This window comes from Tachyglossus aculeatus, chromosome 17 (genome assembly GCF_015852505.1).
Source record: "Tachyglossus aculeatus isolate mTacAcu1 chromosome 17, mTacAcu1.pri, whole genome shotgun sequence".
Classification (NCBI taxonomy): Eukaryota; Metazoa; Chordata; class Mammalia; order Monotremata; family Tachyglossidae; genus Tachyglossus; species Tachyglossus aculeatus.
In genome coordinates this window covers 56,566,869-56,584,940 of record NC_052082.1, presented here as the reverse complement: position 1 = coordinate 56,584,940, position 18,072 = coordinate 56,566,869, and the positions used below count along the sequence as shown (strand labels likewise).

Genomic DNA, 18,072 nt, shown 5'->3' with positions numbered 1-18,072 from the left:
CAGGGAACGTATCGACCAACTCTGTTGTAGTGTACTCTCCCAAGCGCTTAGCACAGTGTTATGCACACTGGAAGCGTTCAATGAATACGACGGATCGGTTGATCGATCCTTGTTGGATTCACTTCTCTCTGCCTCAGTTCCCCATTTGCAAAATGGAGATTCAGCCCCCTCCTTCCTCTCCCCCTCTTCCCCCTCCCTTACCTCCTTCCCCTCCCCACAGCACCTGTATATATGGATATATGTTTGTACATATTTATTACTATATTCATTTATGTATTTTATTTGTATATGTTTATTCTATTCATTTTATTTTGTTAATATGTTTTGTTTTGTTCTCTGCCTCCCCCTTCTAGACTGTGAGCCCACTGTTGGGTAGGGACCGTCTCTCGATGTTGCCAACTTGGACTTCCCAAGCGCTTAGTCCAGTGTTCTGCACACAGTAATCAATCAATCAATCAATCAATCAATCGTATTTATTGAGCGCTTACTATGTGCAGAGCACTGTACTAAGCGCTTGGGAAGTACAAATTGGCAACACATAGAGACAGTCCCTACCCAACAGTGGGCTCACAGTCTAAAAGGGGGAGACAGAGAACAGAACCAAACATACCAACAAAATAAAATAAATAGGATAGAAATGTACAAGTAAAATAAATAAATAAACAGAGTAATAAATATGTACAACCATATATACATATATACAGGTGCTGTGGGGAAGGGAAGGAGGTAAGATGGGGGGATGGAGAGGGGGACGAGGGGGAGAAGGCCTCCTGGAGGAGGTGAGCTCTCAGCAGGGCCTTGAAGGGAGGAAGAGAGCGAGCTTGGAGGATGGGCAGAGGGCAGTAAGCGCTCAATAAATACGATTGAATGACTGAATGATTAAATACGACCGAACGCATGGCGGAGGGAGGCCGCCCCGCGGCTCACGTGATGAACTCTTCGCAGATCTTGCGGAAGGCGTCTCTCTCGGGGTCGCAGCGCAGGTCGTCGTACAGCCTGCTGAGGAGGACGGAGGCCAGCGCGCGGGTGTCGTCGGTCAGCGGCAGGCAGGACGGCAGCTCGGGCACCTGCGCCACCACCTTCAGGATCTTCCTCAGGCCTAGCGGGGATGGCGGGGCTTGACGTCCTCCCCCTCTCCGCCTCCCGCCGCCCCCGCCGTCCCCTCAACCCACCGTGGTCCACCACGTAGATGGTGCGGGAGTTGTCCTGGACGGCCAGATCCTTCCTCGGGACGTTCCTGGTGAGGAGGTTGAGGGCCTGGTCCTTCCCGCGGCCCGACACCTTCTTGCTGACCAGCATGTCCAGCAGGTGGTCCGTGATCTGCCGGAGGTCCTTCTTGGAGTCTGGAGGAAGGGCCCGGACGCCGTGGGTCGGCCTTCCCGGGAAGCGCGACGTCTCCCGCCCCGAGGCGGGAGTTTCTTGCATCAGGCAGAAACTCCTCACCCTGGGCTTCCAGGCTGTCCATCCCCTGGCCCCCTCCTACCTCACCTCCCTTCTGTCCTTCTCCAGCCCGACCCGCACCCTCCACTCCTCCGCCGCTAATCTCCTCACCATACCTCGTTCCCACCTGTCCCGCCATCGACCCCCGGCCCACATCATCCCCCGGGCCCGGAATGCCCCCAATCCCTCTGCCCATCCGCCAAGCCAGCTCTCTTCCTCCCTTAAAGGCCCTACCGAGAGCTCACCTCCTCCAGGAGGCCTTCCCACACTGAGCCCCTTCCTTCCTCTCCCCCTCGTCCCCCTCTCTGTCCCCCCATCTTACCTCCTTCCCTTCCCCACAGCACCTGTATATATGTATATATGTTTGTACAGATTTATTACTCTATTTATTTATTTTACTTGTACATATCTAGTCAATTTATTTTATTTTGTTAGTATGTTTGGTTTTGTTCTCCGTCTCCCCCTTTTAGACTGTGAGCCCACTGTTGGGTAGGGACCGTCTCTAGATGTTGCCAACTTGGACTTCCCAAGCGCTTAGTCCAGTGCTCTGCACACAGTAAGCGCTCAATAAATACAATTGATGATTGATTGATTCCCCACAGCACCTGGATATATGTATATATGTTTGTACAGATTTATTACTCTATTTATTTATTTATTTTACTTGTACATATCTAGTCTATTTATTTTATTTTGTTAGTATGTTTGGTTTGGTTCTCCGTCTCCCCCTTTTAGACTGTGAGCCCACTGTTGGGTAGGGACTGTCTCTAGATGTTGCCAACTTGGACTTCCCAAGTGCTTAGGACAGTGCTCTGCACACAGTAAGCGCTCAATAAATACGATTGATGATGATGATGATGATGATTTTACTTGTACATATCTATTCTATTTATTTTATTTTGTTAGTATGTTTGGTTTTGTTCTCCATCTCCCCCGTTTAGACTGTGAGCCTGCTGCTGGGTAGGGACTGTCTCTATATGTTACCAACTTGTACTTCCCAAGCGCTTAGTCCAGTGCTCTGCACACAGTAAGCGCTCAATAAATACGACTGATGATGATGATGATGATGATGATTTTACTTGTACATATCTATTCTATTTATTTTATTTTGTTAGTATGTTTGGTTTGGTTCTCCATCTCCCCCTTTTAGACTGTGAGCCCACTGTTGGGTAGGGACCGTCTCTCGGTGTTGCCAACTTGGACTTCCCAAGCGCTTAGTCCAGTGCTCTGCACACAGTAAGCGCTCAATAAATACGATTGATGATGATGCTGATTTTACTTGTACATATCTATTCTATTTATTTTGTCGGTATGTTTGGTTTTATTCTCCGTCTCCCCCTTTTAGACCGTGAGCCCGCTGTTGGGTAGGGACCGGCTCTCGGTGTTGCCAACTTGGACTTCCCAAGCGCTTAGTCCGGTGCTCTGCACGCAGGAAGCGCTCAATAAATACGAATGATGATGATGATGATGATGAGGCCCGGAAAATCTCCGGCGGCGGCCCCTTACCCAAAACCAGGGCCGCCTCCTTGCCCCGCCGCTCCGTCTTGTCCTCGCCCGTCAGGGAGTCGGTGATGGCCTGGAGGAGGGCGCAGGCGGCCAGCGCGGTCTCCCCGTCGTCCGCCGCCAGCAGGCCGCACAGCCGGTCCGGGCGCATCCCGTGGAGGACGGCGGTGGCCTGGGAGAGACGCCCCCCCCGAGCCCCGACCCGGCCTTCATCCTCGGCCTCCGCCGCCCTGGCCTCCCTCCCGGGGCTGGGCGCGGGGGCCCGCCGGCCTCACCCGGGCTCGGTGGCCGCCGCACATGCCCGCCGACGTCCGAACGGCGGCCAGGACCAGCTCCGGCCTCTTGGTCTCCACCAGTTTGAGCAGCAGGCCCAGCCCGTCGTTCTGGAAGATCCTCTCGGCCCCCGCCTCCTCCCGGCCCAGGACGATGAGGTTGTTGGCGGCCTTGAAGGGTCGGAGGACGGGCGAGAGGGAGGGAAATACCCATTTCCAGACTGTGAGCCCACTGTTGGGTAGGGACCGTCTCTCTACGTTGCCAACTTGGACTTCCCAAGCGCTTAGTCCAGTGCTCTGCACGCGGTAAGCGCTCAATCAATACGACTGATTGATTGATCGATTGACCATCTATAGATGGATATATGTTTGTACATATTTATTACTATATTCAAGTATTTGCATATGTTTATTCTATTCGTTTTATTTTGTTAATATGTTTTGTTTTGTTCTCTGTCTCCCCCTTCTAACTTATAGAAGTTGCCAACTTGGACTTCCCAAGCGCATAGTCCAGTGCTCTGCACACAGTAAGCGCTCCATCAATACGATTGATTGATTGATCTATTGACCATCTCTATAAGTTGCCAACTTGGACTTCCCAAGCGCTCAGTACAGTGCTCTGCACACAGCCGGCGCTCAATGGCATCTGTTGAGCGCTTACTGTGTGCAAAGCGCCGTTCTAAGTGCCGGGGAGGATACAAGGTGATCTCCTAGACTGTGAGCCCACTGTTGGGTAGGGACCGTCTCTATAATGTTGCCAACTTGTACTTCCCAAGCACTTAGTACAGTGCTTTATTTATTTTACTTGTACATATTTATTCTATTTATTTTATTCTGTTAATATGTTTTGTTGTGTTGTCTGTCTCCCCCTTATAGGCTGTGAGCCCACTGTTGGGTAGGGACCGCCTCTATAATGTTGCCAACTTGTACTTCCCAAGCGCTTAGTACAGTGCTCTGCACACAGGAAGCGCTCAATAAATACGATTGATGATGATGGTGATTTATTTTACTTGTACATATTTATTCTATTTATTTTATTCTGTTAATATGTTTTGTTGTGTTGTCTGTCTCCCCCTTCTAGGCTGTGAGCCCGCTGTTGGGTAGGGACCATCTCTATAATGTTGCCAACTTGTACTTCCCAAGCGCTTAGTACAGTGCTCTTATTTATTTATTTTACTTGTACGTATTTATTCTATTTATTTTATTCTGTTAATACGTTTTGTTTTGTCGTCCATCTCCCCCTTCTAGGCTGTGAGCCCACTGTTGGTTAGGGACCGTCTCTATAATGTTGCCAACTTGTACTTCCCAAGCGCTTAGTACAGTGCTCTTATTTATTTATTTTACTTGTACATATTTATTCTATTTATTTCATTCTGTTAATATGTTTTGTTGTGTTGTCTGTCTCCCCCTTCTAGACTGTGAGCCCGTTGTTGGGTAGGGACCATCTCTAGATGTTGCCAACTTGGACTTCCCAAGCGTTTAGTCCAGTGCTCTGCACACAGTAAGCGCTCAATAAATACGATTGAATGAATGAATGAATCAATCAATCAGTCAATCAATCTCCATCTCCATGAATCAGGTTGTCCCACGTGGGGCTCACAGTCTTCATTCCCATTTTACAGATGAGTATTTTGTTAATATGTTTGGTTTTGTTCTCTGCCTCCCCCTTCTAGACTGTGAGCCCGCTGTTGGGTAGGGACCGTCTTTACATGTTGCCAACTTGGACTTCCCAAGCGCTTAGTACAGTGCTCTGCACACAGTAAGCGCTCAATAAATATGATTGAATGAATGAATATGTTGCCAACTTGTACTTCCCAAGCGCTTAGTACAGTGCTCTGCACACAGTCAGCGCTCAATAAATATGATTGAATGAATGAATGAATATGTTGCCAACTTGTACTTCCCAAGCGCTTAGTCCAGTGTTCTGCACCCAGTCAGCGCTCAATAAATATGATTGAATGAATATGTTGCCAACTTGTACTTCCCAAGCGCTTAGTACAGTGCTCTGCACACAGTCAGCGCTCAATAAATACGATTGAATGAATGAATGAATGAATGCTCTGCACACAGTAAGCGCTCAATAAATACGATTGATTGAATGAATGAATGAATCAATCAATCATCAATCATTCTCCATCTCCATGAATCAGGTTGTCCCACGTGGGGCTCATAGTCTTCATTCCCATTTTACAGATGAGTATTTTGTTAATATGTCTGGTTTTGTTCTCTGCCTCCCCCTTCTAGACTGTGAGCCCGCTGTTGGGTAGGGACCGTCTCCCTATGTTGCCAACTTGGACTTCCCAAGCGCTTAGTACAGTGCTCTGCACACAGTCAGCGCTCAATAAATATGATTGAATGAATGAATATGTTGCCAACTTGTACTTCCCAAGTGCTTAGTATAGTGCTCTGCACACAGTCAGCGCTCAATAAATATGATTGAATGAATGAATGAATATGTTGCCAACTTGTACTTCCCAAGCGCTTAGTACAGTGCTCTGCACACAGCGCTCAATAAATATGATTGAGTGAATGAATACGTTGCCAACTTGTACTTCCCAAGCGCTTAGTACAGTGCTCTGCACCCAGTCAGCGCTCAATAAATATGATTGAATGAATGAATGAATATGTTGCCAACTTGGACTTCCCAAGCGCTTAGTCCAGTGCTCTGCACCCAGTCAGCACTCAATAAATATGATTGAATGAATATGTTGCCAACTTGTACTTCCCAAGCGCTTAGTACAGTGCTCTGCACCCAGTCAGCGCTCAATAAATATGATTGAATGAATGAATACGGTGCCAACTTGTACTTCCCAAGCGCATAGTCCAGTGCTCTGCACCCAGTCAGCGCTCAATAAATACGATTGAATGAATCAATCAATCAATCAATACGACTGAATGGATGTATTAAGAGCTTACTACGTGCCAGGCACCGCACTAAGCTCTGAGGGGGCTGAAAGCGAGTTGGGTTGTACCCAGTCCCTGTCCCACGTGTAACTGAGGCTCAGGGAAGTAAAGTGACTCGCCCAAGGTCACACAACGGGCAAGCGGCGGAGCCGGAATGAGAACCCACGTCCTTCTGGCTCCCAGTCCCGGGCTCAAATAGTAACAATAATGAGGGCGTTTGTTAAGCGCTTACTATGTGCAAAGCACCCTTCTAAGTAAGACGTGGTAGCTGATAATAATTGCGGTATCCATTAAGCACTTACTATGTGCCGGGCACTGTACTAAGCGCTGGGGGGGGACACAAGCAAATTAGGGTGGACAATTCTGATGACTTGACACCCGTCCACATAAGAATAATGATGGCATTTATTAAGCGCTTACTATGCGCCTAGCACTGTTCTAAGCGCTGGGGAGGTTACAAGGTGATCAGGTTGTCCCTCAGGGGGCTCACAGTCTTAATTCCCATTTTCCAGATGAGGTCACTGAGGCCCAGAGAAGTGAAGTGACTTGCCCAAAGTCACCCAGGTGACAAGTGGCGGAGCCGGGATTTGAACCCATGACCTCTGACTCCAAAGCCCGGGCTCTTTCCACTGAGCCACAGTGTTTCTCTAACATGTTTTGTTTCGTTGTACGTCTCCCCCTTCGAGACTGTGAGCCCGTTGTTGGGTGGGGACCGTCTCTAGATGTTGCCCAGTTGGACTTCCCAAGCGCTTAGTACAGTGCTCTGCACACAGGAAGCGCTCAATAAATACGATTGAAAGAATGAATGAATGAGTCCCGCACAGCAAGCGCTCAGTAAAGACGATTGAATGAATGAGTACCAAGGGGGGTCGGCAAGAAGGTGGGCGAGGGTGGGTTTGGTGGGGGGGCGTCTCTGTGGAGTGGGGAGAACATTCATTCATTCAATCGTATTTATTGAGCACTTACTGTGCGCAGAGCGCTGTACTAAGTGCTTGGGAAGTACAAATCGGCAAATCGGGGAAGCGGCGTGGCTCAGTGGAACGAGCCCGGGCTTTGGAGTCAGAGGTCAGGGGTTCAAATCCCGGCTCTGCCAACTGTCAGCTGGGTGACTCTGGGCAAGTCACTTCACTTCTCTGTGCCTCAGTTCCCTCATCTGTAAAATGGGGATGAAGACTACGAGCCCCCCGTGGGACAACTTGATCACCTTGTGACCTCCCCAGCACTTAGAACAGTGCTTTGCACATAGTAAGCACTTAATAAATGCCATAATTATTATTATTATTATTAACATAGAGAGATGGTCCCTACCCCACAATGGGCTCACGGTCTAGAAGAGGAAGTGGAAGGGCCGGAGGGGCTGGAGCCCCCCGCCCAGCGGGCCCAGGGGGATGGGGGGCATCACCTTCTCACGCTTCTCCGCCTCGCTGTTCTCGTCCAGCAGAATGGCGAACATGGACTGCACCCGGGAATCCGTGGAGAACTGGACGTGCAGCTGGGAGAAGAGGGAACACGGTCAGAGCTCTGGGCGTCCTGAGGGTGGTCTCCGGCATGCGCCCCGTCCCCCGGTGGCCCCATCATCATCATCATCATCATCAATTGTATTTATTGAGCGCTTACTGTGTGCAGAGCACTGGACTAAGCGCTTGGGAAGTACAAGTTGGCAACATATAGAGACAGTTCCTACCCAACAGTGGGCTCACAGTCTAGAATGGGGAGACAGAGAACAAAACCAAACATACTAACAAAATAAAATAAATAGAATAGATATGTACAAGTAAAATAAATAAATAGAGTAATAAATATGTACAAACATCTATCCATATATACAGGTGCTGTGGGGAAGAGAAGGAGGTAAGATGGGGGGATGGAGAGGGGGACGAGGGGGAGAGGAAGGAAGGGGCTCAGTGTGGGAAGGCCTCCTGGAGGAGGTGAGCTCTCAGTAGGGCCTTGAAGGGAGGAAGAGAGCTAGCTTGGCGGATGGGCAGAGGGATTGGGGGCATTCCGGGCCCGGGGGATGACGTGGGCCGGGAGTCGATGGCGGGACAGGCGAGAACGAGGCCTAACGGTGAGGAGATTAGCGGTGGCAGAGGAGCGGAGGGTGCGGGCTGGGCAGTAGAAGGAGAGAAGGGAGGTGAGGTAGGAGGGGGCCAGGGGATGGACAGCCTGGAAGCCCAGGGTGAGGAGTTTCAGCCTGATGCACAGATTGATTGGTAGCCACTGGAGATTTTTGAGGAGGGGAGTGATATGCCCAGAGCGTTTCTGGACAAAGATAATCCAGGCAGCAGCATGAAGTATGGATTGAAGTGGGGAGAGACACGAGGTGGGGGACGCGGGGGCCCAGTTTCCGTGCAGACCTTCTCCTGGATGCCGGAGCTGAGGCGCCGGAGGGTCTCCTGGAAGTCTCCGTTGCGCGGCTGCAGGGTGGCGCAGCGCTGCACGTCTTTGAAGGCCTGGTCCAGGCGGCCCAGCTTCTCCAGGGCCTGGCAGCGTCGAAACAGGGCCTTCACGTCCGACGCGTCCACGTCAATCGCTGGGGACGGGACGGGGCGCGGCTGGGGGCTCCGATGCCCACCCGCGGCATCGCCTCTGGCCCGGGACGCCCTCCCTCCTCGCAGCCCGCGGACGACCACTCTCCTCACCTTGGAAGCCACACCGAAGGCCCTGACTGCGCCCTCCTTTCCCGCTCCCTTCCGCATCGCCCTGATTCATTCATTCAATCGTATTGACTGAGCGCTTACAGTGCGCAGAGCACTGGACTAAGCGCTTGGGAAGTCCAAGTCGGCAACATAGAGAGACGGCGGTCCCTACCCGACAACGGGCTCACAGTCGAGAAGGGGGAGACGGACAACAAAACATCCGCTCCCTTTCTCCACCTCGGCCCCACGGCACTTATGTCCGCAGCTCTAATTTATTAATTTCTATTAATTCATTCATAATTCATTCATTCATTCAATCGTATTTATTGAGCGCTTACCGTGGGAAGAGCACTGAACTAAGCGCTTGAGAAGTACTAGTCATCAACATAGAGAGACGGTCCCTAACCGACGACGGGCTCACAGTCGAGAAGGGGGAGACGGACAACAAAACATCCGCTCCCTTTCTCCACCTCAGCCCCACAGCACTTATGTCCGCAGCTCTAATTTATTTATTTCTATTAATATCCACCTCTCCGTCTGGACCATAATTCATTCATTCATTCAATTGTATTTATTGAGCGCTTACTGTGGGCAGAGCACTGTACTAAGCGCTTGAGAAGTACTAGTCATCAAAATAGAGAGACGGTCCCTACCCGACAATGGGCTCACAGTCTAGAAGGGGGAGACGGACAACAAAACATCCACTCCCTTTCTCCACCTCGTCCCCACGGCATGTATGTCCGCAGCTCTAATTTATTTAGTTCTATTAATATCCATATCTCTGTCTGGACCGTAATTCATTCATTCATTCAATTGTATTTATTGAACGCTTACTGTGTGCAGAGCACTGTACTAAGCGCTTGAGAAGTATTAGTCGTCAACATAGAGAGACAATCCCTACCCGACGACGGGCTCACAGTCGAGAAGGGGGAGCTGGACAACAAAACATCCGCTCCCTTTCTCCACCTCGGCCGCACAGCACTTATGTCCGCAGCTCTAATTTATTTATTTCTATTAATATCCGTCTCTCCATCTGGACCATAATTCATTCATTCACTCAATCGTATTTATTGAGCGCTTACCGTGGGCAGAGCACTGTACTAAGCACTTGAGAAGTACTAGTCATCAACATAGAGAGACGGTCCCTACCCGACGATGGGCTCACAGTCAAGAAGGGGGAGACGGACAACAAAACATCCGCTCCCTTTCTCCACCTCGGCCCCACGGCACTTATGTCCGCAGCTCTAATTTATTTATTTCTATTAATATCCGTCTCTCCATCTGGACCGTAATTCATTCATTCACTCAATCATATTTATTGAGCGCTTACCGTGGGCAGAGCACTGTACTAAGCGCTTGAGAACATAGAGAGACGGTCCCTACCCGACAACGGGCTCACAGTCTAGAAGGGGGAGATGGACAACAAAACATCCACTCCCTTTCTCCACCTCGGCCCCACGGCATTTATGTCCGCAGCTCTAATTTATTTATTTCTATTAACAGCCGTCTCTCCGTCTGGACCGTAATGCGTTCATTCATTCAATCGTATTTATTCATTCATTCAATCGTATTTATTTATTCATTCATTCAGTTGTATTTATTGAGCGCTTACTGTGTGCAGAGCACTGTACTGAGCGCTCGGGAAGTCCAAGTTGGCAACATCTAGAGACGGTCCCTACCCAACAGCGGGCTCACAGTCTAGAATCTCTTTGGGTGGCAGGGAATGTGTCTGCGTGGCTCAGTGGGAAGAGCCCGGGCTTTGGAGTCAGAGGTCATGGGTTTGAATCCCAGCTTCTCCACCTGTCTGCTGTGTGACCTTGGGCAAGTCACTTAACTTCTCTGAGCCTCAGTTGCCTCATCTGTAAAATGGGGATTATGACTGTGAGCCCCACGTGGGACAACCTGATCACCTTGTATCCCCCCAGCGCTTAGAACAGTGCTTTGCACATAGTAAGCGCTTAACAAGTGCCATTATTATTATTAATAGTAATAATAAGAATGGTATGCCTTCAGCACTTACTATGTGTGGGCACTGTAAATAAATAATAAATAATAATGATGGCATTTATTAAGCGCTTACTATGTGCAAAGCACTGTTCTAAGCACTGGGGTGGTTATAAGGTGATCAGGTTGTCCCATGGGGGGCTCACAGTCTTCATCCCCATTTTACAGATAAGGGAACTGAGGCCCAGAGAAGTGAAGTGACTTGCCCAAAGTCGCCCAGCTAATTGGCGGAGTCGGGATTTGAACCCATGACCTCTGACTCCAAAGCCCGGGCTCTTTCCACTGAGCCACGCTGCTTCTCCTGTACTGTACTAAGCGCCGGGGTTGGATCCAAGCAAATCGGGATGGACACATTCCCCGTCCCCGGGATCACAGTCTCAAATCCTCATTTTACAGATGAGGCAGTTGAGGCGCAGAGAGGTGAAGTGACTTGTCTAAGGCCACGCAGAAGACGAGTGTTGGGTAGGAACTGTCTCTATATGTTGACAATTTGTACTTCCCAAGCGCTTAGTCCAGTGCTCTGCACACAGCAAGCGCTCAATAAATATGATTGATGATGATGATGAGTGGAGGAGCCAGGATTAGAACCCGTGACCTCCTGAATCTGTCTCTTCTAAGCGCTCAACATGGTGCTCTGCCCACGGTAAGCGCTTGGTAAATACGATCCGTCGATGACTGTGAGCCCGCTTTCGGGACTGTCTCTATATGCTGCCAACTTGGACTTCCCAAGCGCTTAGTCCAGCGCTCCGCACACAGTAAGCGCTCAATAAATACCATTGAACGGATGAATAATGAAGTTTGGGATGCCGTGGGGCAGCCCGGTTGCTACGGAAGTCGCCGTCACTCACCTTGGGAGGCATCAGCGGCGGCCTGGGCGTAGCTCTCCTGCCAGGGGGGAGACGGACGAGGGTCACTCACTCGCTCAACCGTACTTATTGAGCGCTTACTGTGTGCCGAGCACTGGACTAAGCGCTTGTTGGCAACATATAGAGACGGTCCCTACCCAACAGCGGGCTCGCAGTCATTCATTCAATCGTATTTATTGAGCGCTTACTGTGTGCAGAGCCCGGTACCAAGCGCTTGGGAAGTACAAGCTGCTCCTTGGGAAGCAGCGTGGCTCAGTGGAAAGAGCCCGGGCTTTGGAGTCAGAAGTCACGGGTTCGAATCCCGACTCCACCACATGTCTGCTGTGTGACCTTGGGCAAGTCACTTCTCGGAGCCTCAGTTCCCTCATCTGTAAAACGGGGATGAAGACTGTGAGCCCCACGTGGGACAACTTGATCACCTTGTATCCCCCCCAGCGCTTAGAACAGTGCTCTGCACATAGTAAGCGCTTAACAAATGCCATTATTATTATTATTACAAGTTGGCGCAGCCTAGAAGGGGGAGACGGACGACAAAACTAAACCTGTGGACGGGTGTCAAGTCATCAAAATAAATAGCAATAAAGCTAGATGCACAGCATTGACAAGATAGAATAGCATTCTAGACCGGGAGCCCACTGTTGGGTAGGGACCGTCTCTATCTGTTGCCAACTTGTACTTCCCAAGCGCTTAGTACAGTGCTCTGCACACAGTAAGCGCTCAATTAATACGATTGATTGATTGATTGACAAAATAGAATAGAATTCTACACTGTGAGCCCACTGTTGGGTAGGGACCGTCTCTATGTGTTGCCAACCTGTACTTCCCAAGCGCTTAGTCCAGTGCTCTGCACACAGCAAGCGCTCAATAAATACGATTGATTGATTGATTGACAAAATAGAATAGAATTCTAGACTGGGAGCCCACAGTTGGGCTCTATGTCATCAATCGTATTTATTGAGCACTTACTGTGTGCAGAGCACTGTACTAAGCGCTTGGGAAGTACAAGTTTGCAACATATAGAGACAGTCCTAGAATAGAATGCTAGACTGTGAGCCCACTGTTGGATAGGGACCGTCTCTATGTGTTGCCAACCTGTATTTTCCAAGCGCTTAGTCCAGTGCTCTGCACACAGTAAGTGCTCAATAAATACGATTGAATGAATGAAAATAGAATAGTAAATATGTGCAGGGAGCCGGGGAGGCGTCCGTCCCTTGGTCTTCCCCAAGGTGGGCACCCGCCGCCGTCCGATGACCCGAACCGCCACGGGGGCAGGGGGATGGCCAACGTGATGGGCAGGACCCTCCCTCCCGTCCCCCGTCCCGGGCACGGACCCGTCTGAGGTGGCAGGCCGCCCGGTTGCGGTAGAGGACGGCCCGCAGCGGCCGGTCCGGGCCCAACGCCAAGGCCTTGGAGTAGCTCTGCGCGGCGCCATCGTAGTCTCTGGCCTGGAAGCGTTGGTTCCCCTCCTCCTTCAGCTGCAGCGGATCCCCCATCTGCCAGCGGACGGACGCTTGGAGTCGGGGGGCGGTGGCTACTACTAGCCCCCCGTCCCCCGGGAGGGCGGCCAGACTCGGGAGGGGGCGAGAGGCCCGGGTCTGAGTCGCCCTGCACACAGCGAGTAACAATAACAATCAATCAATCAATCAATCGTATTTATTGAGCGCTTACTATGTGCAGAGCACTGTACTAAGCGCCTGGGAAGTCCAAGTTGGCAACATGTAGAGACGGTCCCTACCCAACAGTGGGCTCACAGTCTAGAAGGAGTGAGCCCGCTGTTGGGTAGGGACTGTCTCTATACGTTGCCAACTTGGACTTCCCAAGCGCTTAGTACAAGTGCTCCGCACACAGTAAGCGCTCAATAAATACGATTGAATGAATGAATGAATGAATAAAATAAATAGAATAGATATGTACAAGTCAAATAAATAGAGTATTAAATATGTACAAACATATATACATATATACAGGTGCTGTGGGGAAGGGAAGGAGGGATCTAAAATTGGGTCATTTTGCTTCTCTCTCTCCCTCTCTGTGTACATATATATGTATATGTATTCATTCATTCCTTCAATCGTATTTATTGAGCGCTTACTGCGTGCAGAGCACTGTACTAAGCGCTTGCGAAGTCCAAGTTGGCAACATGTAGAGATGGTCCCTACCCAACAGTGGGCTCACAGGCTAGAAGGGGGAGACAGAGAACAAAACCAAACAGACTAACAAAATAAAATAAAGAGAATAGATATGTACAAGTCAAATAAATAAATAAGTAGAGCAATAAATATGTACAAACATATATACATATATACAGGTGCTGTGGGGAAGGGAAGGAGGGATCTAAAATTAGATCATTTTGCTTCTCTCTCTCTCCCTCTCTGTGTACATATATATGTATACATATTCATTCATTCATTCAATCGTATTTATTGAGCGCTTACTGTGTGCAGAGCACTGTACTAAGCGCTTGGGAAGTACAAGTATGTATTATATATATTAAGGAGATATAACTAAGTTCGTGGGGGGGCTAGGGTGGGATAATAATGTTGGCATTTGTTAAGCGCTTACTATGTGCAAAGCACTGTTCTAAGCGCTGGGGGGGATACAAAGTGATCAGGTTGTCCCACGGGGGGCTCACAGTCATCGTCTTAATCCCCATTTTCCAGATGAGGTCACTGAGGCTCAGAGAAGTGAAGTGACTTGCCCAAGGTCACACAGCAGACATGTGGCAGAGCCGGGATTCGAACCCATGACCTCTGACTCCAAAGCCCGGGCTCTTTCCACTGAGCCACGCTGCTTCTCAGTGAGTGCTCAATAAATGCAATTGAGGGAACGAATCGCAGGCCTCTTGCCTGACCTTGCTGCCTCAGTTCCCCCCCGCCCTGCTCCAGATTGGCGGTGGGAAATAACAAATACCACAGTTATTATTATCATCATCATCATGCACTTACTATTCACTCATTCACTCATTCAGTCATATTTATTGAGCGCTTACGGTGGGCAGAGCACTGGACTAGGCCCCGGGGAAGTACAAGTCGGCCACATTCATCCATTCGTTCATTCATTCAATCGTATTTATTGAGCGCTTACTGTGTGCAGAGCACTGGACTAAGCGCTCGGGAAGTCCAAGTTGGCAACATCTAGAGACGGTCCCTACCCAACAGCGGGCTCACAGTCTAGAAGGGGGAGACAGACAACAAAACAAAACAGATTAACGAAATAAAATAAAATAAATAGAATAGATAAAATAAATAGAATAAATATGTACAAATAAAATAGAGTAATAAATCCGTACAAAGATATATCCATATATACAGGTGCTGTGGGGAGGGGAAGGAGGTAAGGCGTGGGGATGGAGACGGGGATTTATTGAGCGCTTACTGTGTGCAGAGCACTGTACTAAGCGCTTGGGAAGTACAAGTTGACAACATAGAGAGCCGGTCCCTACCCAACAGCGGGCTCACAGTCTAGAAGGGGGAGATGGACAACAAAACAAAACATATTAACATGATAAAATAAATAGAATGAATATGTACAAATAAAATCGAGTTATAAATATGTACAAACATATATACATATATGCAGGTGCTGTGGGGAGGGGAAGGAGGTAAGGCAGGGGGGATGGAGAGGGGAATTTATTGAGTGCTGACTGTGTGCAGAACACTGGACTAAGCGCTTGGGAAGTCCAAGTTGGCAACATCTAGAGACGGTCCCTACCCAACAGTGGGCTCACAGGCTAGAAGGGGGAGACGGAGAGCAAAACAGAACATATTAACAAAATAAAATAAGTAGAATAAATATGTACAAATAAAATAGAGTAATAAATACGTACAAACATGTATACGTATATACAGGTGTATATAAAAACCTAGCGTTGTATATAAAAGCCTCGAAACCTAAGGTTGTCTGACGTCTGTGTGTGTGTGTGTGTGTGTGTGTGTGTCTGTGTGTGTGTGTTCAAATCCCGGCTTCATCATCATCAATCGTATTTATTGAGCGCTTACTGTGTGCAGAGCACTGTACTAAGCGCTTGGGAAGTACAAATTGGCAACATATAGAGACAGTCCCTACCCAACAGTGGGCTCACCACTTGTTCATTCATTCATTCAATCGTATTTATTGAGCACTTACTGTGTGCAGAGCACTGGACTAAGCGCTTGGGAACTACAAGTTGGCAACATTCATTCATTCATTCATCCAATCGTATTTATTGAGCGCTCACTGTGTGCAGAGCACTGGACTAAGCGCTTGGGAAGTCCAAGCTGGCAACATACAGAGACGGTCCCTCCCCAACAGTGGGCTCACAGTCGAGAAGGGGGAGACGGACAACAAAACAAAACATACTAACAAGGTAAAATAAATAGAATAAATATGTACAAATAAAATAGAGTAATAAATCCGTACAAACATCTATCCATATATACAGGTGCTGTGGGGAGGGGAAGGAGGTAAGGCGGGGGGATGGAGACGGGGATTTATTGAGCTCTTATTGTACTAAGCGCTTGGGAAGTCCAAGTTGGCAACATATAGGGCCGGTCCCTCCCCAACAGAGGGCTCACAGTCTAGAAGGGGGAGACGGACAACAAAACAAAACATACTAACAAGATAAAATAAATAGAATAAATATGCACAAATAAAATAAATGGAGCAATAAATCCGTACAAACGTATATCCATATATACAGGTACTGTGGGGAGGGGAAGGAGGTAAGGTGGGGGGGATGGAGAGGGGAATTTATTGAGCGCTTACGGGCTCACAGTCTAGAAGGGGGAGACAGACAACAAAACAAAACATATTAACAAGATAAAATAAATAGAATAAATATGTACAAATAAAATAGAGTAATAAATACGTACAAACATATACACATATATACAGGTGTATATAAAAACCTAGCGTTGTATGTAAAAACCCTCGAAACCTAACGTTGTCTGACGTCTGTGTCTCTGTGTGTGTGTGTGTGTGTGTGTGTGTGTGTGCTCCTCCACTTGTTCGTTCATTCATTCAGTCGTATTTATTGAGCGCTTACTGTGTGCAGAGCACTGTACTAAGCGCTTGGGAAGTACAAGTTGGCAACATTCATTCATTCATTCATTCAATCGCATTTATTGAGCGCTTCCTGTGTGCAGAGCACTGTGCTAAGCGCTTGGGATGTCCAAGTTGGCAACATCGAGAGACGGTCCCTACCCAACAGCGGGCTCACAGTCGAGAAGGGGAAGACGGACGACAAAACAAAACATACTAACAAGATAAAATAAATAGAATAAATATGTACAAATAAAATAAATAGAGTAATAAATACGTACAAACATATATACATATAGAGTAATAAATATGCACAAACATATATATATACAGGTGTATATAAAAACCTAGTGTTGTATATAAAAACCCTCAAAACCTAGCGTTGCCTGACGTCTCTGTGTGTGTGTGTGTGTGTGTGTGTGTGTGTGTGTGTGTGTCCAAATCCCTGCCCCGCCACTTGTCAGCTGGGTGACTTTGGGCAAGTCACTTCACTTCTCTGGGCCTCACTCCCTCATCTGTCAAATGGGGATGAAGACTGGGAGGGAAGCAGCGTGGCTCAGTGGCAAGAGCCCGGGCTTTGGAGTCAGAGGTCGTGGGTTCAACTCCTGCCTCCGCCGCTTGTCAGCTGGGTGACTTTGGGCAAGTCACTTCACTTCTCTGGGCCTCAGTTCCCTCATCTGTCAAATGGGGATGAAGACCGGGAGCTCCCCGTGGGACCACCTGATCACCTTGTCTCCCCCCTCAGTGGTTAGAACAGTGCTTGGCACATAGTAAGTGCTTAATAAATACCACTATTATTATCCAGAGGTTGATGACCCCACCTTTTAGACTGTGAGCCCACTGTTGTGTAGGGACCGTCTCTAGATGTTGCCAACTTGTACTTCCCAAGCGCTTAGTCCAGTGCTCTGCACACAGTAAGCGCTCAATAAATACGATTGATTGATTGATTGATTGATTGATGAGGTGACCCAGTCCCGTCCCCCCACCCCGAAAAAAGCAACCGGCCCCGGCCTGCTCCCCGACTCCCGTCCCCTGCCCACCCTCGACGCGCAGGAGACCTCAGTGGCGGCGGCAGGGACGTCGTCGTCGTCGTCGTCAGTAGGGCAGGAGGATGGAGGTCTTCTGAAGATGCAGAGGACACGGGGGTCTCCTCTCCGCTTTCCGGACCCTTTATCTCCAGGCCCCGCTCTCCCTCACCATATTTGGTGAAGGCGAGGGGGTCTCTGGGGCCTGTTATCGACAACACTTGTCTCCGAGCGCGACGAATTCGTTACAATCTGCTCCCACAGGCCAACTGGGCCGGGGGGCGGTGGTGGTGGGGTCCCAGATGCCAGAGGGGTCACCTCTCCCACCCCCTTTGGCCCCGCCAGGCTCCCCGGAGCGGGGAAAGAGGTCAGGGTTTGGGGGTGGGGAGTGGGGGGCTGGGGT

The 18,072-nt window shown here is 49.1% G+C and overlaps 1 protein-coding gene across 1 annotated transcript in view; it reads right to left on the bottom strand.

Moving 5' to 3' along the window:
- The window catches only part of UNC45B (unc-45 myosin chaperone B), a 41,294-nt gene extending 23,222 nt beyond the window's left edge, over nt 1-18,072 (bottom strand). Inside the window, exons 1-9 of the mRNA XM_038759687.1 lie at nt 17,703-18,072; nt 12,957-13,118; nt 11,608-11,644; nt 8,474-8,649; nt 7,522-7,611; nt 3,219-3,386; nt 2,947-3,115; nt 1,173-1,343; nt 928-1,099 (exon numbers count right to left, since the gene is read on the bottom strand). Of these exons, the coding sequence (XP_038615615.1) occupies nt 928-1,099; nt 1,173-1,343; nt 2,947-3,115; nt 3,219-3,386; nt 7,522-7,611; nt 8,474-8,649; nt 11,608-11,644; nt 12,957-13,118 (1,145 nt within the window). The 5' untranslated portion in view covers nt 17,703-18,072. The remainder of the gene's footprint in view (nt 1-927; nt 1,100-1,172; nt 1,344-2,946; nt 3,116-3,218; nt 3,387-7,521; nt 7,612-8,473; nt 8,650-11,607; nt 11,645-12,956; nt 13,119-17,702) is intronic.